At 38.8% G+C, this 23,112-nt stretch overlaps 1 protein-coding gene across 2 annotated transcripts in view; it reads left to right on the forward strand.

The window, feature by feature from the left end:
- Nucleotides 1-23,112, forward strand: part of HAT1 (histone acetyltransferase 1) — a 52,189-nt gene that overhangs the window by 7,620 nt on the left and 21,457 nt on the right. Inside the window, exons 1-4 of one of the 2 annotated variants that reach the window (XM_084643838.1) lie at nt 2,147-2,344; nt 8,583-8,654; nt 16,028-16,103; nt 18,871-18,991. In XM_084643838.1, coding sequence (XP_084499964.1) covers nt 2,338-2,344; nt 8,583-8,654; nt 16,028-16,103; nt 18,871-18,991 — 276 coding nt within the window. In that variant the 5' untranslated portion in view covers nt 2,147-2,337. Of the gene's footprint in view, nt 1-2,146; nt 2,345-8,582; nt 8,655-16,027; nt 16,104-18,870; nt 18,992-23,112 lie in introns of those variants that run through there. The other variant, XM_084643839.1, reaches the window with a different exon arrangement.

A 23,112-nucleotide genomic window follows, 5' to 3' on the forward strand; every position in this document is an offset into this window, starting at 1 on the left:
AGCCAACCTACAAAACTGGTTTTAGCCAGGATAGGTCCATGAACACAGAAGAACTCTGGCAGTATGAGACAGGACCGTCTCTGAGGAGAGGGAAACTTGTTCAGAGGAACCTGACTGAGACACACAACACGCTGCTGAAGGTGCCTGAAGAAGTTAGGCCTGACTAGGTTACCATCAGAGGGTGATAAGACTTTAGTTAAGAATAGATGCATGAATACTTTTTTTATATTAAAAATCCTTTTTCTTCCCCTAAAAGCTCTATTCCTTTTGCTAAAATAAACAGTACTTTGATTTTAAGAAGACTTGCCTGATCAATGTGTACCACTGGTCATACACTCCTGAAACGAAGACTATAGGTGCCCGAACTCAGTCAGACCTCAGGGTAAGAATTGGTGGAAACACATATAAGAGATGTCTGTTCCATGTGAGGAGTTGTGCACAGGACACTGTGTAGCCCAAGATCCAGTGTAGGAGTGGGAAAACTATGCAAATCCACCCCAGGATAGGTAAAGGCATGAAACCTAACATCTGAGGGGGTACATTCAAAGACCAGGAAGGGGGCAGAGGTGTAACTAACACTGTGACCATGGCATATCTGTTAAGTAATTTTTTTTCACCTGAATATGCAGGTTTTGAATATAGAAATATTAAATAATAGAAAAACTGTGCCATAACTTTTTAAAAAATATTTCTTTAAATAGAGGTAGTGTATTTCACGAATGTCTCAGCAGTGACAGAACGGGAACAGAAGGTAGTGAATAAGCAGCCTAGAAAAACAGCCTTAGTGGAAGGGTGTGAAACTGTTAGGAATAGAAGGTATTGGAAGGGGAGTCTGGTGTCCACAATAAGAAAGAGGAAAGGAGAAAACAAAGAGCATCAAAAAGAGGTTCCAAATCAGAGGGCATAGGGTGGAGAGAATGGGAATTGAGAGAACCATGTTTGGAGAAGACTACCGAGAGAGGAAGAAAACACACTAGGATGTTGGTGTAAGTGTGGAGACAGCCTGAGGGAGTGACAGGCACAAAGAGGCAGAACCAGCTAGACACCATATCTGTACTACAGCATCTCCAGCCAAAACCAGGGCTGTATAGGGCTGAGCACTGTACATTAGGGCTGCCAACCCTCCCAGATTGTCCAGGAGTCTCCTGGAATCGGAATCAATCTCCCAGTGGCTACTGAAACCAATCCGGGAGATTTTAATAGGCCGCTAAAAGTCCAGTTGATAGCGCGGTGGGTGTAAGGCAGGTTCCCGGAAGTGACCGGCACATCCCTCTGGCTCCTAGGCACAGGGGCAGCCAAGGGTCTCTGCGCACTGCCCCCATCTGGAGCCAGTCACCAGAGATAATGGGAGCTGCGGGGGGCAGTGCCTGCTGGCAGGGGCAGTACGCAGAGCTGCCTGGTCACCCCGAGCCTAGAAGCCAGACATGCTGGTCGCTTCCGGGAGCTGTCCGAGGTAAGCACCAACTGGGCAGAGCCTGCACCCCATTCCCCTTCCCACACCCCATCCCTCTACCCCAGCCCTAAGCCCCCTCCCATGCCCAAACTTCCTCCCAGAGCCTGCACCCCAAACCCCTCCTGCAGCCCAACCTGCTGCCCCGGTCCTGAGCCTCCTTCCACACCCCACACTCCCTCCCACACTCCAAACCCCTCGGCCCCAACCCGGAGCCTCTCCTGTACCCAAACTCCCTCCCTGAGCCCGCACTGCCTCCTACATCCCACCCCCCAGCCCAGAGCCTGCACCCCCTCCCACACTCCAACCCCCAGCCCAGTGAGGATGGGCGAGAGCACGCTGCAGAGGGAGGAAGGATGGAGAGAAGGGGGGCGGGACGTCAGAGAGGGGGCGGTGAAGGGGCGTGTCCTCTGGGCAGGGGTGGGGCAGGGGGGGTTGGGTTTGTGCCATTAGACAGCTGGCAGCCCTTCTCTACATGAGCGTCCCCTAGCATGGAGCTGAAGCCACAGGGACCAAGAGAGCCAGGAGCTGGGAGCAGGCCAAGCCACGGGAATTAGGCAACAGGCCCTGGGCTGGCAGGGAGCTGGAGGACTTGAATCGGGGGGAGGAGGGGGAAGATGGAGATTAGAGGGAGGCGGGTTTATGCAAATGAGCCACTAACTCTGTAAAAAACCCAGCGTCTCCAATAACAAGGGACAGTTCGTTACCATGCCACTGGAGTGTACAGAGCATGCGCACTATCTGTAGCCGCCTGTTTCCTTCCTCCCTTTGCGCACCGTAGCTGTCGGCGAGCGGAAGCGCGTGGCTATGTGCTCACGTCCGGTGTGTGGGCGCGCGGGTTGATTCGGTCTGTGTCCGGGTGACTTGGCTGCTGCCGCTGCTCCCAAATGGCGGGTAAGTTGTGGCGGCGGAAGCGAGCTGTGGCCCTAGGCTCTGTCGCGGCTTCGCCGAGCGCGGTGCAGGGAGGGACCCCGGCTTTCCCTCGGCCTGTCCTGCGGCCCAGGAGTATAGGGGCCTCCCCGGTGCCGCTGCTTGCGGCTGTGGAGGGGCTTCCTGCTCCCCGCGGGGAAGGGGGGGACCGGCAGCTCCCGCCGTCCGCCCTCACCCCGCTGTTTGGGGGAGCTGCCAACGGCGTGTTTGCCAGTCCCCGGGGTGCGGTGCCTAGTGCCTGTCACGCCGCCTGCCCCGTCCCTCGGAGCTTGGGTCTCCCGGAAAGCGGCTCCTTGTGTCCTGCTGCTCCTGTCTCTTCCCCTCGCTGCGACCCGGCCTGGCTTGGCCGCTCCGAGGGGATCCGGGTCGCAGTGTGGTAAGGAGGCGTGGGAAGGGACGCGCTTACCGCGAAGCAGAGCCCAGAAGACTCTCTCATTAGGAGCCACAGCCGTGTTAATCTGTATTTGCAAAAAGAAGAGGAGTACGTGTGGCACTTTAGAGACTAACCAATTTATTTGAGCATAAGCTTCGTGAGCTACAGCTCACTTCATCGGATGCATCATAAGCTTTCGTGAGCTACAGCTACGGATCCGATGAAGTGAGCTGTAGCTCACGAAAGCTCATGCTCAAATAAATTGGTTAGTCTCTAAAGTGCCACAAGTACTCCTTTTCTCATTACGAGCCGATGAGACTCTTCACGGGGTGTCTGCACCCTGCTTCTGGGGAAGAACAAGGGAACATGACTCCGCAGTGGCTCTGCTCTATAGGTCCCGGCCAAGGATACATTCGCACCTATGAGCTATGTCCAGTTTCAGGTGTCTGCCCAATTCTTAAATACACAGCAGCCTGTTTAAGTCAATAAAAAACACCTTTACAGATGGTCTGGATAGGATAGTAGCAAATTTTTCCTTTAAGTACCAACTCTCCTTTGAACATGCTTATGCTAATTTTATGGATCCCCAGAAACGAATTAAACTGCAAAATCTTTTGTGCAAACTTCAGCTGATTTATGAGATGGGTCTAAAAAACTTCAAAAATTTACTTTTTAAACTTTGTAAAGCTGTGGCCTGTAAATAATGTGGTTTAGAAACTTCCTTTGTTTTAGTCCATTGTCCTGTATAAAGTCAAGTGCATTTGACTAGATACTATGATGGGTGCACTAGAAATGTGTGAGATGCATAGGTAACTAGATATCAGAAGTTAACTAATGTTTGGGAATTATTTTTTGCACATTATTGAATGCTTTGAGAGTTAGGCAGACTTTTCTGAAGTTCTATCGGTAAACTACTCAGTTCAAGGTTAGTGGTGACTTGCAAAAGAAAAACAATTGCACTTGTGCCCTTTTTTCTTCATGATTTTTCTGAATGCATGACACCTTTTTTCAAATGTGTCAGCTTGTACTTTACATTAGAAATTAAGGGCTGGTCTGTCTTAGGACTCTTTGAACAACGTGATATCATAGCCCTACTAGTTTTTCAAAGTGCAAGGTAGTAAAACCCTGATTTATTGAGATGGAGAAGCTTTTTTAATCACTTAAATTGTTTTTGTTTAGCCTACCAGCACCTCTCTCCTCATCCTTTCGTCCAATAGCTTCTCTCCTGTGTGTTACCTTCTCTCAACTTTTTCAACGCGTTTCAGTGGGAGTGGGCATCTTTGTCCATGCCCTATTGACTGAGATTAGTGTGTGTAGATTTGCTCCTGTTAGGTGGAGTGGAGAAAAATGGTAACTTAAACTGATTTATTTTTGATTTTTTAAATTTACAATAAGTACATTTAAAAAAAACTATTTAAAATTAAATTTGAAATTGACAGCTTATGCCTAAACTTAGTACAATCTATTAAAATAATTTAAATTTAAAAAAATCATATTCAAGCAGTACGTTTGCTTCTGAAGTTGTAAAGAAAGTAAAGCCACTGAACTGGTGGAAGTCAATAGCTAACCACCTGGAAACAGTTTGTGAAGTGTTAAACCTGCTCTGGACAGCAATAGCCTCTTCTCCAGGTGTGGAGAGAATATTTTCTTCTTTTCTGTTTGTTCAGCTGAATGAGTAGTCCATGCAACGTTGAGACATTGATTGGGAGTCGAAAAAACAGCAGTTTTCTTCTTTCAGTCTAAATAAAAATGAGGTGTGAGAGACTGAGACTTACTTGTTCTAAAATATTGAAGATCATGCAGACCACAGATCAGTTCAGTTCACTAAGTACAGACAATACTGCCTTTGTTTAATATATTAGTTTAAAGGCAAGGTTTGATACATTTATTTCTTATGTATTCAGCACATTTAAGGTAGCTCAACTGAACTAATAAAAAAACTTGAATATGTTTTTGTGCATTTTTAATTATAGTTTCCATCCAAATTTAGCTTGACACAAATCATAAGTGGAAAAACAAAAAATCAAATAGATAAGAAACTCCTCATTTGCTCACACAATAAAAATGTAAACATTAAGAATCTGAAAAATATATGTAAGTTTTGTAGTAGAGTGTATCCTCCGGGCTAGTGAAAAGCAGCACCAGGTTTAGTGTAGAGGCTATATTATGTATTAATGATTATAAACCAATGAAAATTGACATCTTGAATTATTTTTCCTCAAAATAGTACAAATGCAGAAAAAGATGAAATTTTGATTAAAATTGGTGATTTTAAATCAGTCCACCCTGGAGAGGTTCATATCCTCTGTCTCTATAATATTGGGTCATTTTATTAACACTAGTGCAATGTGATGCAGAGACTTAAAAACTAGGAGGAAGAAAAGCCACCCACTATCTCATAACAACAGCATTAGGTTCTGAAATATATAACTCATAGCCTTTATGGCCAGAAGAGACCACCATGATCATCTAGTCCAGTGGTTCTCAACCTATTTACCATTGTTGGTCATATCCAATGCTACGTGTATGGCCCTGAGGATGTCACGTGGACTGCAGCTATGTGCTGATCGGGCCACAGGTTGAGGACCACTGATCTAATCTGACTACCTACACGTTGCAGGCTAAATAACCTCACCCACCTGCTCCTGTAATAGACCCATAACCTCTGGCAGAGTTACTGAAGTCATAGATTCCAATGCCAGAAGGGACCACTGCGATCATGTAGTCTGACCTCCTGTGTAACACAGGCCATAGTACTTCCTCCAAATAATTCCTAGAGCATAGCTTTCAGAAAAATATCCAATCTTGATTTTAAAATTGCCAGTGATGGAGACTCCACCATGACCCTTGGTAAATTGTTCCAGTGATTAAGTACCTTCAGTGATAAAACTTAACTTCTTATTTCCAGTCTGAATTTATCTATCTTCGGCTTCCACCCATCAGATCATGTTATACCCTTCTCTGTGAAATTGAAGAGCCCATCATCAAATATTTGTTCCTGTAGGTACTTACAAATTGTAATCAAGTCACCCCTCCGTTTTCTCTTTGTTTAGCTAAATAGACTGAGCTCCTTGAGTCTGTCACTATAAAACATGTCGCGTAATCCTTTAATCCAGGGGTTCTCAAACTTCATTGCACCACCACCATCTTCTGACAACAAAAATTACTACAGGGCCCCAGGAGGGGGAACTGAAGCCTGAGCCTGCCCAAGCCCCGCTGCCCCGGGTGGGGTCCAAAACCCACTGCCCAGGCCAGGGGGCCCAAGCCTAAGGGCTCCAGCCCCAGGTAGAGGGCTTGTAACCTTAGCCCCACTACCCTTGGGCTTTGGCTTTGGTCCTGGACCCCAGCAAGTCTTAAGTCAGCCTGGTGGCGACCCCATTAAAATGGGGTTGCAACCCACTTTGGGGTCCCGACCCATAGTTTGAGCACTTCTGCTTTAATCTGTTGGCTCTTCTCTGAACCCTCTCCAGTTTATCAACCTTCTTGACTTGTGGACACCAGAAATGGACACAGTATTCTAGCAGTGGTTGCACCAGTACCAAATACAGAGGTAAAATAACCTCTTGCTCCTACTCAAGATTCCCTTGTCCATGTATCCAAGGATCACATTAGCCCTTTTGGCCACAGCATTGTACTGAGAGCTCATATTCAACTGAAGAAAAGGAATACTAGTGGCACCTTAGAGACTAACAAATTTTTTTGAGCATAAGCTCTCGTGAGCTACAGCTCTCTTCATCGGATGCATTCAGTGGAAAATATAGTGGATGAAGTGAGCTGTAGTTCACAAAAGCTTATGCTCAAATAAATTTGTTAGTCTCTAAGGTGCCACTAGTACTCCTTTTCTTTTTGCAAATACAGACTAACACGGCTGCTACTCTGAAACCTGTCATATTCAACTGGTTACCCACCCTACTTCCAATCTCTTTGAGTGACTGCTTCCCAGTGTAATAAAGCCCAGGTGCTAAAACACACTTTTTAAGCCTTTGGTGTAATCAATAGTCCATGAGAAGTCCCCCTTAGTGGCGTAGTTCTCTCTCCCCAGGGCACACGCCTTTCACGTTTTGGTCTTTTGTTTCAAATAATTATTGATTACTAACTAAATTTTCAAGATTTTTGGCTTATGCAGTTACTGATCTATTTATATAAAATAAGATCCATGTCAGTGCTTCAGTATTCTTTTACTATTGTCGTACTCCTATTTCATAAAATGCATCAAATCCAGTCTGAAACTGAAACTTGAGAGAAATACAAAGGAACCTACAGGAAAGTATTGATTCAACATCATGCCACGAAGCCATGTCTGATATTTCTTGATTCGTGGTTATGTGCATTTAAATAAGTATATACAGCTGGTGTAAATTAGCATATGAAACCACTTCTACTACAGTATAGTACTTTTAAAAACTGTTGGTTTAGCTATTCTCTGTATGAGGCTTTTGTGCTTACGTAAAGAATGGAGGCCACACAGCTTTTAACTACTATTTGTCCAACAGACACATTTTTCAGTGCATGGTGGCAGGGTATGTCAGCATAGCTCCCTCGCCGAGGAGTGTGGATTTTTACCTCCTAAGTGACTTGGCTATGTCAACCTAAATTTTAAGTGTAGACCAGGCCTAATTAATACAAGTACATGTAAACTGTCCAAAAACTGATGTAAGAATACAGGTGTTGCTAGGTACAAAGGATGTAATTTTATTAAAGGAACACCAGCAACTTAAAAAACAAACTCATCTGAATATTTAACATGCATCTTTCTTTGCAGGTTTATAAGACAGTTGAGTTTAAAAAGGTGTTAACAGTACAACAAAATACATCTTTAAACAGTCTGATTAAAAATCTCACCACTCTGTTGCTTAAGTGTCACATTTTTGGTACTTATGTTAACTTCTAGTCTTCCTGGAAAAATAATGCAGACTAGACCTGAATTACTAAAGCAAAAAATAAGCAGGAAGAAACCTGTGCTTTCTCAGACAACCTGAAGAATCATGGACCATATTTTCATATGTACTTGTTTAGCACCTGGCATAATCAGGCCCCAATCCTGGTTGGAGCTTCTAGTGCTACATAATATAAATATTTTTTCTTCCTTAGCAGCTCAACTTTTAAATAAAAAACAAATGTAACAAAAAATAATGCATAGCTGCTAATAGTTCCTGTTTAATGTGAAGTTTCATACTTTTCGGTATCTGCTGATGCAACTCTTGTCAGGAAAATCTTCACAATATTTCTATTTGTAACATCAGTGTTCCAAAATGAACTTGACAACATTTTGGAAAAATAATTCTTGGCAAAGAACTTGTACAGTATTTTAAATTTCAGCCAGTAGCATATTTACTACTGGATGAAATTTAACATACAAGTTCTTTGCCAGGAATTTTTTTTTTTAATTTTTACAAAATGTCAGTTCTCTTTATTGTTTAAAAACAAACAAACAAACCCCCAAAACCAGAAATATTTTAGCTGACTTGTTTGCATTACTAAGAGGACTGTATTTTTTAATTGTAAAAAATGGTAGCCCCTTATTCAAAAAATATGAACTAGGGTATTTCTGTACCCTCTAAATGGTTCTTGCCACTCTGATGCACAGAGTAATTCTGTGTGTAATTACTCTCTATATATTGTAGATTTACATAACATTTAGTTACATCTCTAAAGCGTCCTGTTTGAAAATGAGAACCCACATATGAAAAGAGACAAATTGAAGTGTTTTTGATGTGTATTTATTTCTTCTGTAAAGTTTAAATGAGAACCTTATTGTTTTAAACATGTTCCCTTGGATTGTGGCAGTATGTAGTTTAAATAATGATTTGCATAAACTTTTTTTCCCAGGGCTCAGTGCTATGGAGAAGAAGTTGGCTGAGTTCAAGTGTAATACAAATGAAGCAATTCAACTGAAATTAGGTAATTTGTTTTCAAGTCTTTGCATTTGATACTGCAGTATGTTACCAAGTATTTTAGAACCATTGCTTGATATTTAAAGTTTGTCCAGTAAAAGTTTGTTCACTTTCTTCTATTCACCATACACTGCATGAAGTGTAAATATAAGTGTAGTTTAACAATGTCTAGTTCCCTTGGCTCAGTGGAGATAAAGTACACCAGTATAGAAATAGTCACTGAAGGACTCATGCAAAAAAAGTGAGTCCCACCTCCCCATAATGTGTGTTGAATGATCCTTTAGTTGGTTTCGGCGCTTCAGTAAACCTACATTAAAATTAGTGATATGCTGAAATTGCCCCATCCCTTATTTTTATGTGGCATTCAGTACATGCTGATAATACTGGGAGGGAAAGGACACAGCAGTTCTGTTCTTCTAGTTCTTCCTTTCCTTCCATGTCTTTGGTATTTCAGCTCTCTTGAGGGTACCTTTGACCTCTCAGTGGATTTAGTGAAAAAATTAGTATTACTCAACTGTGTATTTTTTCAGTTGCACAGTATCAAATATCCAATTATGCATTAATTTTGTACTATCCATTAATTCTTTAAATTACTTTTTCCAGAAAAGGGATCTTGCATTCTTGCTACTTAGTAAAATAGTATGAAATCCTGGTTGTGGTCTGAAAGAAAATACTCCATAAATAGTCTCTCTCATTTTCATTGACTTTCTCGATGGTTTAAGAGTTTTTAATGAGAACTTTTGGGGGGAGGGGAAATCTGAATGAAAATATCTGCAATTCTGGGTTTCACCATAGTGAATTTACCTAAACAACATCTAAAATGCAAAAAAGAACTTTAGAACTCTGCTGGATGTGGATGCAACATAATTTAACTTGAACAAGCCTATCAGTGTCAATAAAATTTTTTGCAATAGGAGAAGAATAAACCATATCTTTGTAACTTTAAATTTTTCCACCTGCGAGTAAGTGCTCCTCTGATATGACCGAATTGCATAGTTGAAAGGTACTAAGAGGGGGGCCTAAGTTTGGAAGAGGAGCAACAGCAATCTTCAGAATACTGAAAGAGAGCTAATATCAAACTAGTGTTTGACTTTCAGGGTAGGAGAGTATTGCTTTGAAGACCAAGAGTATGTGTAATACTCCAGGTTAGTGGGAAAGAAAAGAGAACGCTTACTCTAAAGTAGAAAAATTAAACAATAAAGAAACATTCATTCTCTCTCTCTTTTGGAGAAGATGAGCATTTAATAAGCTGATTTAATCTATAATTAAAATTGAATTCATAATATGAACTCAATTTAAAAACTTGTAAGCCAAAATTTTGTTCTAATTGAAGTAGTTTAAAGCTTTAAATATTGGATTTGTAAAACCATTTTCCTCAGATTAAAAAAATATTGTTTTACATATACTTTCTTGAAAATATCATGTTTTACAGGGATTTAATTTTCACTTTTGTGTTGTGAGACAATCTGTCATTTCCTCTTACATTTTTCAAAAGGGATGGAAATAATGGGGTGTATTTGAATTTTGGCTACCAATTAAATGAGCTATTACATTAATATGAAAAAATCTCAAATCGTCCCCCTAAAATTAATTAATATCTCCATATTCTAGTCTTCCTTTTCTGTTTTATTCTCCTCTTCCAACTTGAGACTGAAGAGGATCCTAAGGATCAACCACTTCTATTCCTTGCATGTCTTTGCAGCATCTCCCTCCTCCTCGAAAATGTAGTTTGTTTTTCCTGCATGTGTACAAAGAAGTAGGAGTACATCACCTTTTATGGACCCTCACTCATTTCAAAAGTGCTTTGTCTTATTAAAACTCTTCATGGGCTTGCCTCAGGCAAGTTCTGTGTATTTGCTTTCTGAATCTAGCAATGGTTGCCTTTCTGTCCCTTTTTGCTATTGTAGGTGCGGGGACTGCTTTCTCTATCTGGAAACTCCTCGTTTGCATTTCTTCCTTCTTTGTTTACACCTTAGTTTTCTCATTTTAAATGTAGAAAGATGCATTAAGCAGCTGTAAAGTTATATATTTGACAGCAGGCAGGAAATGCAAAAATGAAGGTTCCAATAACAAGCTTAACTCTGCAACATTGCATACATGTGTAAACACTAAACGTGTATTCATTATCATACACCAATCAAATATACAATTTATAATTTCTTGAACGGCCTCCCCTTAATTAAAGGTATAGGCAAACTGCCATTGTAATGCATATATTGACCACTGCACACTTTATACTTTTACAAAACTTCATTTAACTGATTTTTATTTTTTTTAATGTGAGTGTAGTAGATACTTGTAGAGTTTTCAGAAATGTAGGAAAGAACTTCCATGGAAGTCACAGGAATCCGAAATTGGATGAGGCAAGAACTTATTTTTTTCCCGTCAGTTACATCTTTATCATATTTTACTGTACAAGTATATATTTTAACACACTGGATATAAACGTATTTTTACAATGATTTCTGCAATTGCTAGCTTTTCACATTATGCCCTATTACATGTTTTTCCATCATAGAAGATATTGTTAAATGTCTAAAAAGGGGGCAGTAAAGTGATGCAAAATGTGTTGACTTCTAGAACTCTGAAAAGACTATTGTTTTTGAGGTGTTGAAAATCAGAAGCCCCTTATCCTAATCATTCACAATTTTCCAGAAAAATTCTACCTCAACCTTAGACTTCGCCTACTAATATTAAGGCGAAGCAGGCTTATGGTGGAAACACTGTTGTAACCTTAACTATAGAGTAACTGCAATTACTCCACAGTGTGAATAAAACACAGCTTTAGTAAGCTATTGCATTTGTGTAGATGCATCTATGGTGAACATTTTTATATTGCTGAAAAATAAATAAGTAACCTGTTTATTGAGATTAACAAAGTCAGTATAATCAGTTAAAATAGTCTCAGGACTGGTGCAATTTTTTTGCTTACATGTGTGTTCTGGTTTTCATGTCATTAAGTGATAGAAGCATTAGACCTAGCACATAACAGGATCTCTCTACTCCTTGCTGCATTATTTGAATCACCTGTAACTGACTGTATACTTTGCTTATTCACAAGTACAGAGAAGACTGACAGAGTGGGGGAGCAATGTTACATATATGCTTATATGTGCAAAGAGATCGGTAGATTGATTTGGCTTCTATGGGATTGCCCCCGTCTGTAATTTTATATAGTGACCACAGTGATGTTCTATTTTAATGATTACATACATAAGTTTGAAAATATATCAATTTCTCAGTAGAGATCTCAATTTGTTAAACATTTTAAATAACAGATTTATTTTGAATGCATAACACTATTAACGGATGAAAATGAAACTTTGTCACTTAACCATATGTCCTGAAAGTACAGTAAAAACCTAGAGGTATAATTTTGATTGTGTGTACTTTGGTACTACAGAACATTGGTGACCTGCAAAACTTATCTATGCAAAGCAGTGATTGTGCTGCTCTTAATAAAAATGTAAAAGCAGATGTAGTGAAGATTCACAGTGCAAAGATTTCTTTTCTCATGGACAGTATGAAGCATAAATACAACTAAACTACAAATGATACGAAATGTGCATTGTTCATATTTTAATGTGGTGTCCTTGTTTTGTATTGTCTTTGCTTGCTAATTGTTGCGGGGTAGGAAATCAGTGAATAACAGGCCTCCTGGGAAATTGTTAGTGTAGCATTAGCAAGGTTTACTAGCATTCTAGAACTACCACTAGATGAAAAAATCTTCTGAATATTGCCCTTATGAAAATATACTACAAACAAATGGTTGTGTAAACTAACTTCTTCTTTCCAGCTTTAATGGTGTTACAGCTTGCCTGTAGACAGGGTGGATTTGATTTAAATCGCTAGTCAGGAAGATTTCTAGATAAAAGTGCATTCTTGTTGGTTGTTATAACGTTAATACATATTCTTCACAACTCAGATGTAAGTTTCATTTTTAGAAGGTACACACTATACATTTTTTAAGTGATTTATTTTGAAAACTTTTCAGATTAGTTTTACAGCTATGTCAGAAAATGAATCATTGTTTGGTTATTTCATTTACTAAAGGTAATTGAAGCAGATATTTATGAAGTCATTGGGAGGTGAACCATCTCTAATTCAACAGGTTAATCAGTAATAATTTGGAGGATTTTCTTGCCATGCTGTATTAGGATAAGAACATCACCAGACAGACACTTAAAACATATAATATTTTAACAAAACAAGCCTATGATTTTGAATTTAGTTAAACATTCAAGTTTTTTAAAATCAGATTTGTTTTTGTTAAAATTGTTTAACTAAAATAGTTAAATGAAATATTAAAAAAAAAAATTGGCTTTGTCAGCCAGGTCAACATGAGAAACTTAAAATACTGGCTTCTGCAGTTAACTCAGTTGTCTTCACCTTCATTTTCCTGTTTGTTCGTAATCTGGAAAAGAAAAACAAGCTTTCCTGCTTTTTCAGGTCCCAAACAATTTTTCAGTTTGGAATGAATATTCTTTCTATACTGGCAGAAGAAGCTACTGCTGTTAAAAGTGAGATTATCACTTCAGCAGTCTCCGAATCCAAGTGCTTAAGTACTTCCACTAGGTCACTGGTGTGACTTTCTTTAAAACATCATCAGCAAACATATATGTCTTGAATGGTTCACCCTCAGCTCTGAAGTTTATTGTAGTTGGCATTATGGAGGGATGATTACTGGATGTCCATGTCAGAGCCGCCAACTCCTCTTCTTCAGCAGTTAAGGTTTGACCCTGGTATCGAGTATTGAGAATATTTGCAAGAAAATGAGCTAGAGATAGTGCTTGTCCCATTCGTTTGTTTAATGCTTGTAATTTAACTCTGTCATTGCATATTTCTCTTTTTAAGATCTCACTCGGTTCCTTCCAAATTTCAACACCATCAGCAATTTCCCTGCATTTTGTTCAAGGCTACAGAAATAGGCTTCAGGTTACTCAGGATGTGTTCAACATTTCTCTGAAGACCAATGTTGAGAACTTTGCCTGTGACAGTGCCATCTATTTTGTCATGATTTTCTTCACAAACTGTCATCAGATTAGGCCAGTTCTTGATATAGTGCTGAAAACACTATTGAGTTTTGCATGTCTTGTGGGAGAGTTAGCTTGGTTCCTCCCACTTTTTTCAGAGCAGCTGCTGCAAAGTGGTTATTTTGGAATTATTTTGCAATTTCAACAACATTAGCCTTTATTTCTGGAACACTGAAGTCTTTGGCTAGGAGGGGCATCAAGTGAGCACTGCAACTATATGTTAGCTTGGGACTCTCTTCTAAATTTCTTCTCATGTTGGATACGTTTTCAGCATTGTCTGTGACCAAGCTGTGTACTAGACATTTAAATCTTTTTTTTCCCCCCCAGTTTGTTATAGCTTTTACTGCTGCTACTTGTAAGTATTCTGCTGTCTGTCTGCATTTCCTGATGTATCAATTGTTTCTGTAAGGAAGACATTCCCTTCTTCTGTTGCCACACAAGTACGTACAACAGGATCATTGTGGACGTTGCTCCACCCATCAAGACTCAGGTTAACAATTTCACCCTCTAGACCTTTTGTACACTGCTCAATTTCTTTTTCATACACATTATCCAGCAATTTGCCTGCACCATCTGCTCTGTTGTGTGGACTGTATCCTGGTCTTAATGACTGAACCATGTTAATGACGTGTAGGTTCTCTGTCATACAGAAAGGAGAGCTTGTTGCATAAACAAACTGGGCAATCTGCTGGTTCTTATCACAAACTTATCTATGGTTGTTTCTGGATGATGGACATTTTTTTTTTCCTTTTTGCCACAGGTGATATATACTGTGGCTATGTGACATACATGATGTGACTGAAACACTATAATTGGAGATAACTCTGAAACTATAGAAAATGATGGTGATCTTGAAGGTGGATAGTCTTCAGAATCCTGTTTGTTGAGGATGGATTCTCCTAAACAAAATAAGTCAATGCAGTTATTTGGTGATAATAACTGTACTGCTCATTTAGTATTACTCATTGCATTCACTGACACTCTGTACTACTTCAAAGGTGAAATTGTAAAAGGAAGATATGTCTATTTCAGCTATTTATTTTGTATCACAACTGCATCTAAAATGATAGTACCATAGAGTAACAACTATATTTTTTTGCTCAAACGTGAGAATTCAAAAATAGTCCAGAAGGAAGACTGCCAGTCCTTAAGAAAGAAGTATGAAATAAAAAAGTTTACCAACCTGAAGATCCTGTATGTTCAGACATGTTCCTTTCATCATCTTCAACACAGCTTCCTCCTGAGAAGGAACACTTCTCATGACGTTTGTTTCATGTGGGCGACCAGGCCTTGCATTTCTTTGTTGGCAGTGTTTGCATTTTGCAGGTAGAGGAACTTTGTTAAAATATTCCCAAACTGGGTCTCTTATGGCCTGCTGCCATTATATGTTTTCCCTTCTAGTGAGAGAACGGTATGGTAGATCTCAAATCAGTGAAGACTACACTCAGAAAGACCTCAACACTTCTGGAATATGCTGCTCAGTTTAATTTTTGTTTCTATTGCCTGTCCCTCCCTTTTCACATTTATCTCCGGACTTCTCCGGATCTATTCCATTCCCAGCAATCTTCTCTTCACTGAACTTTTTGAAACTTCGCACTTTTAGAGAGAGGTAAGGGATTGACTGTGTACACAAATTTGTGGGGGGACAATAGGGTTGAGGTCTGTTATTTCTAACCTCTCTACTTATTTTTTTGTCTGTCTATTTCTGGAGCCCCAAATCCACAGTGTGATAACTGCAAAACTAAGCATCTCTGATGGTATCTTCTAGATTGAGCACTGAGTCCCATTGAGTAGATGGCAAGATTATCCTAAATAATCTATACAGAAGCCCCTGGAACTCCATAAGATTGGATCCTTAATCCATGAACTATTGGAACTCATTTACAAAACTTATCTCAACCGTTACATGAATATATTGTCTCATACTATTGAATTAAAATTTATAATCCCTATTCCATGATGAGATACATTATAGCTCAAAGATATTTTAATTAAAACTATTTTTAGATAGGTTTGTCCTCAAAAAGCATTTTATCAAAATAATCCAATTTAAATTAAAAAATCCGATTGAAAAAAATCCAGTTTTTTTTTTAAATCATTGATTTTTTTTTTATCCACCCTGCCTGTAGATATTTTTAAATTATGAACAGAACCACAAAGAATTCTCAGAACTGTTAGAATTTTTCTTGTGCACCACGGCAAATAAAGTTGTCTGACCACAATGAGAAAATGGGTGTTAAACTGGTGTGGCATCTACAGTATTTTAAAACAAATTACAAAAAAAATTGCGTTGACAAATCACGGTTCCTTGTTGCTTACAGTAAAATTATGCCCATTTTCTTTTCAGTTCGTTTTCCTGAGGATCTGGAAGATGACAGCACAACATTTAATCCAGAATACAGCCATCAAGTGTTCGGGGATGAGTAAGTTATCTAATCAAATGTCAGGACAAATGAATAGGACTTGAAGGAAGAGGTCATTTTTGTTCTAGTTTTAGAAAATAGGAAATGTATTTTTTTTAAATCACTTTTTAAAATCATACAAGAAAATACTTAAATGTCTTGATGTGGTAAGAAAGATACCTCAATGGTCATCTGACAGTTTGGGACTGTAGTCACTTTTTTTTTTGTAGAAATTTTGTCAGATTGTTGAAGAATGCAATCAAAATTGCCATTTACTTCAAAGGGAATTCTGTTCATAGAACAGTTCCAAATCCTATTAGGTGACTTCCACATTAGTGTGTGCCAAACTCATATAGGTACTTGTGTACCACTGCTAGCTAACTACATTTTAGTTTCTTAATCTTTTTTTTTTTTTTAAATCACATCTGTACACATTAGGTTTTAGTTTCAATCCAGATCCCTCCTTTTAACACATGGACTGTTAAAATTCAGGAGAGTATTTTCTCAAATACAGTAGATTCCCCTTATTAGCTACTGCTGGGTTGCTAGGAAAAAGTTCCCATTATCTGTTAATTGCTGATAAGTGGAAAGCAGGTTTGTGAGGCTGCAGTCAGAGAATGAAGCACTGGGATCTGGCTTCCCTGGCTGCAGTCCTGAAAAACCTGCCTGTGGGGTGTGGGGCTGTAGCTCAGATGTCTGGGCTATCTGTGAGGGTTCTGGAGGGACATGGAGCCACATGGTACTTCTCCCTGCATTCCAGAGGTCAGGGCTCGAAAAGTCCCAGTGCTTTCTTCCCTGGGTGCAGTCCCCAGGCAGGGTACAGCCCAAAGAGCATGGGGAGTGGTACCATGCAGCTCTGGTATCTGGGCTGTAGCCTCTCCTTGCTGCTACTGCCCTGGCCATAGCCTCCCCTCTCAGCCTGCAGTACCTTACCTCCTCTGCAGTTCCTATGTGCAGGCAGATTTTGCAAGGTTGCTGCCCCAGAAAGAAACAGTGGGACAGGCTGAGCACCGGCTTCAGCCAGCTTAGTGGGGCTGCAAACAAGGAAGGCATGTCCCAGCACTTCCTTCCCTGGCTTCACTCTTGCAAACCTGTCTGCAACTTGGGCCTTTCTTCCAAAAATATTGTTTTAATAAGTGGCATAATAATTGTCCAATAATCCAAATCCCATTAAAATTAGTCAGTGGGATGGGATTGGTTTCTGGCAAAATGTTACTATTAACCAGAAGTTGTAAATATCTAGGCTGCTATTAAGTGGAATCTACTGTATGTCAATTTATACCTACACAAAATATAGAAACCGTAGTCTGTGTCCTAATGCGTGTCTGTATATTTCAGTTTAAAAATAAAACTTCTGCATTAGATGAATTTTTAGCCCCAAAAGAGTCAGCAGGAGTTTTGTTATTTGCTTCAATAGGGCCAGGATTTCACTCATTTTTAATACAGTACTGATTACCAGTCTGTCCATTATAAATAAAAATGTATTATGTGTAATAATCCTGTATTGACATAGTGGTGTACTAGATGTAGTAAGGATTTTTCTTTTCTAATTTCTGAGATTCCTTAAAGAGCATCCTTAAAAAGATCAGATTTTGAAATGGTCTCTATACATTAACCAACCATAATAAGTTATCAACTTTACAACTATTAACTATTTCAGTTTATTACTAACAATCTCACTTCTCAATGCTGTTATGAGAACTTTCCAATCTGTCCATTTAAAGTGATTCCCTTGCACTAGAAATATTATTTCCAAAACTGCTGCTATCAATTTTGAAGGCCTGTTACCTTTCAGGGAAAATATGAATGAAATGTCACTTTTTCCTAAATAAACATGGGAAAATAAAAACTGTCAATATTGGTTTGTAAGTAATCCAGTAACACTTGTGCCACTGTAAGTAGAACTGTTTTCCAGAAACAAAGTGTATTTCTCTATTCATGAATAGAAATTCTCATAGACCTTGTGCCAGTGATCTTCTGGGTATGTTCTATTCCTTGAATAGGTAGTAGAAGGCTCAAAAACCTCTTCGCTTCCTTCCCTCCCTTTCACATAACCAACCCCATTTCTGTTTTCAGTATTAGACTTCCCTGCATTTCCTTCAGTTCTGTCCTAAGTCTGGTATGTTTCATCAGAACCATCAACCAAAAGAGAACCTACTTGAGGTTGCTATAAAATTATTATTATTTTTTTTAAATACGCAAGTGTCATTTGCAGTAGTCTACCTGAATATAAAATCCACATTCTGAAACAAGGATCCCAGTAAATGCAATCTGCCTCCGTATCTGTCTGTATTAAAAGGTTAAATTACAAGTGATTGATTTAAAAATTTATTTCTAAAAGATCTTATAAAATAAATGGAATGCATAGTTGTATCATGTCTCTTAACTTCTTGACCTTTGAAATAGAGGTTGTTTTACGCGTGTATACATTGTCCTTTAAGGTCGGGGATGTGTGCGTGGTCTAAGACTCTTTTTATGAGTTGTCTTTATTCCTTTATGATAAATTCCACAGATAACTAGTCACTTGAGTTCTTTGTTTCATATTGACAGATGAAGGAATATGAATGGTATATTCATGATAAAATATTGTAAGGAGTTACCTTCATTGTATATATTCTGATGTAGTATATGGCAATTCTATTTCTCTTTTTATATATGAGCAGGTTTGTACACTTAACTTGGAAAGTAGACATGAATTTCAAAGCTTTATACAGATTACAGTTTACTGTGATGATTGTTTAGTAGAGTCTAGGGTTCCTGATTGCTTTATTTTTTTTTCCTCCCCCAGTGAAGTTGCCTTCGGTTACAAGGGTCTGAAGATCCTTTTGTACTACAATGCTGGTAACCTGTCAACACTTTTCCGCATCCAGTATACATCTAAAGTTAATGAAAACTTTGACTGTGTGGAGGTAAAGTCAGAGTCAAACTTACATGTTCAAATCTTTGTAGAATATTCAAAATTCTTAAAAGGGCCATAATCAAAAGGTTTAGGCCCCGCACTTATCTACTTCATAGTTAGACTATCAGTTTTTAAAAATATATTCTCTTCATACTGTAGCTAATTTAAAAAAAGAAGAAAAAGCATTGAACCCACCTGTGTGTTGTGCCCTTGTGCATCCTCTGACTACAGTAGTCAAATTAATGCAAGCTGTTTCCAGAGATGAGCTGACATCAAGCCTAGTGTTCAAAAATAAAGTAAGGCTGAAATTTCATGTTAATTAGAAGATAGGTGGTGTTGAGTTTTCCAGATTTAAAATAATCCCATTAGACCGTAAAGAGGTTCTTGTAAATAAAATGTGTATGGTAAAATAGGAATATTTAAGAATATCTTTTTAAATGGGAGGTGCAGAAAGCAACCGATACAGAATTTTGTTTTAGAAATAGAGCTATCCTAGTTTCCTATCCCAGTTATGTATCGGTTACTCTCTGATCTCATTTTAAAGGGATATTGTCAGTATTTATATTTTACTACACACACTTCCTGTGCTTACGAAACATTTTTATAGGAAGGTATCTTTCCCTTCTGATTATATCCTTTTAAAAATTTAGTAGACTAATTTTTCCATCCCACATATAATTCATTATCAGGTTGACTTCTTTTTGTGAGCTAACCTCAGTTTTTGAATCCATTTATAAAGCCTTTTAGCTGAATTATTCAGATATGAAAACTGAAGCTGAACAGTCAACTTTTGATAGTCCTGCTTTTCCCTTCAGTAGGCTAAAGTATACCATAGACATAGAATATTAATAATGAAGTTTTTAGTCATGTTTATACAACTAGATATTAAATATTTGAATAAGAGTCTACCTAGTTGTTTAGAAAAAGACTAAGATCTTGCTGGTGGTTCCTGATGGATTAAGAAAATTCACCATTGTTTGGTTATTACTTGGTTACAAGGAAGAAAAAGTTTGTATTGATTTCTTTGCAAAAGTGCTATTGATTTGGTTATTGCTGAATCTTTATAATACTGCATAGAGTGAAAAATAGCTATGCATTTGTATTGACTTCTCATTGTACTGAGCTTGAAAACAAGGTTTACCATTTAGAAATATTTTTACCAGTAAGTAGCCTTCCTTTCTATGATTTCAAACTGAGTTTAAAGTTCCCCATTTCAAAAGTGGAGAAAATTTAAATATGTTCAAGAAAAGACGCATTTAATTTTTCTAAAGAGAAAAATTGAATGAATTTTTTTGGTGGGGGATTTGCCATTTCTTCTCTAAAGTTGCACGAAGGCATATTCAATCATTTACCCTATGATTAAAATGGTATCAAGACTAAGGCAACAGATCAAGACACCTAAAGGTCATGCTTTGTAATCTTGTTAGTTTTCTAGAGCTGAAAAGAGATGAGAAATGGCAGTCTCCAAAATCAGGATTATCTAGATGACACAGTTGAATGGGTTCAGCCCTTCTCAACAATGTAATTTCAGAGCTGTGGTAAAATGGAGAGCGAGGTGTAGAACACCATAGCAAACTTCCATGAGCATCCTGATTCATATACCACCGCCAACACAGCTTCCTTCCCTCTCTATTCACGATGGGAGAGTCCTTGTTCACCTTTGTACTCCCTGCGATCCTCCAACTTTTTTGCTCATTCAAAGCTCTCGACTTTCTCTCAAATCCCCATGGTGATATCTACCATCTTTCTGGCAGAGGAAGACTGATCAGGACTCATTCAGAGCCTGAAGGAACAATCTTTAATCAGCTAGAGGTGTCGTTATCCACTATGAAAGCACACCCTTTTCTACTGTGAAATACTCATGCACCTTGTCCGCATGAGAGAGATGCGGCAGATAGCTTGTTCTTACCTTTGCATGACTGCAACATACCACATGTACATTATAGCCCTAGTAGAAAAAATATTCCTCCTTTCGCCATCATACCAGTCACTGTTTAGATCTACTTCCTGCATTCTACTGTACCTGGATCAAATTGACTGGAAGACATTTACCTGTACAAATAGTACTGTGCACACAATTGAGCTCATTTGTGTGCTGCTTTCAGACACAAACTTAATTATTTATATTTACCTTAGAGGAGGCCTTCCTATGAGCATGGTGCCAGCTGGGCTGAAACAGATGTGCAGGCAGCCATCTACTTAAATTATAAAATGTTTGGAGCAGTGACCATCTTCTTGATTTTTCTGTATACTGTCTGGCACAATGGGGCTGGGACCTCCAAGCACTATCACGATTCAGAGAGGGGGAGACCTAGTGCCAGTTGTGCTTTACTATACACAGTACTTCAGTGTATGACTAGGTGTCCAAACAGCTGACTGGGGACATACATCACTTGGAGCAGCAAGCAGTGCTTCAGAAAGATCTCCAGGTTCAGAATAAGAAGTCTGTCTGACTCAGAGGAAATATTACCTTTTTAATGACAAACTGGGCCAAATTCTCAGGACTCTACCAAGCCCAGTGGACTTCTGGATATCACTCTGGCACCATACAGTGAGTTGGTGAAGGACAAGGAGGATGTGAAAGAAAACGCCCACTCTGAGTAGTACTTCATTTTGGCATTACAAGTGGGCAGAATTTAGCTTGTTTTTCAAAGAGAGATTAGAAAAAAACACTTTCTCTTCTCTTTCTCCCCCCATTCCACAGTTTAAATCGGAACAGTATTACCTATTGGACTTCCTTCTGCTCTACTGCTTGCTCACTGCCATTCCCTAGATATTGCACTCTTTTACATGGAATCTAAATGAGGCATTGTAGCCTCTTAGACAACTTTTGCTCTTTGTACTGTAAATGTTACCTTGTTGTGCCAGTGCAACTGGCCTGTGACCTCTCTTTTGCTTTTAATAAAGAAATTGTATGAAAAGTGTGTGTAACTTAACATCTGGCATGTTATTTAATTACACTACCTCAGATCGCTTCTTCATATACTCCCTCATCAAAACTAATACAAATCATTTCTAAAGCAGGAGCTACATTTTATGTATCTAAACAAAAGTATAATCCTGTTTATAAGAAGCTACTTAATAGTGGCATGCAAGCCACATAAAGGAACTTCATATTAGCAACTACCCGTCAATACAACTAAGCACTTCTCCATAAATCACCTCCACCACAGAAAATAAGAGAATAAGGTTACTAATTAAGGTAAAGTTTTAATACACAAGGAGAAATCCAACATCAATTTGGCATATCTCCTAATAAAAGTAGGGTTTAGTTCACTAGTCCATTCCTAATTCCCCATCATCAATTTGAAATTAAGTGCACATGGCATTTCTTATGTGGCAGCATACAGACTGCAGGTGATGCCTATGTAGGTAACAGCACCAGGTTCAACAGCTTTTCTGTGTGGCTGTGCATAGGTTATTTCATTGTCTCACTCTTGTTTATTGAATACTTACCCTTGATTTTGTCTGTTATACAAGATGTAGCAGGCAGATTTTTATAATTACTATATTAGTTGGCTGAACTGTCATTGAGATTGGGAGAATGATATAAAGATGGAGATCTGTCAAAGGCAGAGTCCACCATTATCATGCATTTGCAGAATTTGTTTAAACAAACCCAGAGAGATACTGATTCATCGGGTAATCATTTTTGCAATAGCTGATTAAAATTGACGTATGTGGTCATTCAAAATCTCTGGGGACAGATAAATTAAGATAAATATTTGGGAATAATCCCTGTTGAAGAGTCACATCATGCACTTTGCTTGGTCCTTGTTTGTAACTGTTGATCACTTTCACTGTCACTAAGGCTGATGTGCTCCTGGACTGACTAAGAACGGGCACTTGAGTTCCATCACGTGTTCTGGAATAGTTCTAGAGTTATCTAATTGTTCATATCTCTGTTAAGTGTAGCAGTAGGTATAAGGATTTGATCCTTATTTCCCTTCCACGTAATGTTCTTGGTCTTCAAGAAGAATGCATGCTAAAAGCTTAGTCATGAGTAAGGGCAGGAGGAAAACTAAAATTTACAGAAAATTCTGGGATTTTTTCAGTTTTTCTGGATATTTTTCAAAGGTGTGTTTTGGGTTTTTTTTTAACGTTGCACACATTTATAGGAGTTAGAAGTCT

Source organism: Lepidochelys olivacea (genome assembly GCF_965140295.1).
Source record: "Lepidochelys olivacea isolate rLepOli2 genome assembly, chromosome: 11".
Classification (NCBI taxonomy): Eukaryota; Metazoa; Chordata; order Testudines; family Cheloniidae; genus Lepidochelys; species Lepidochelys olivacea.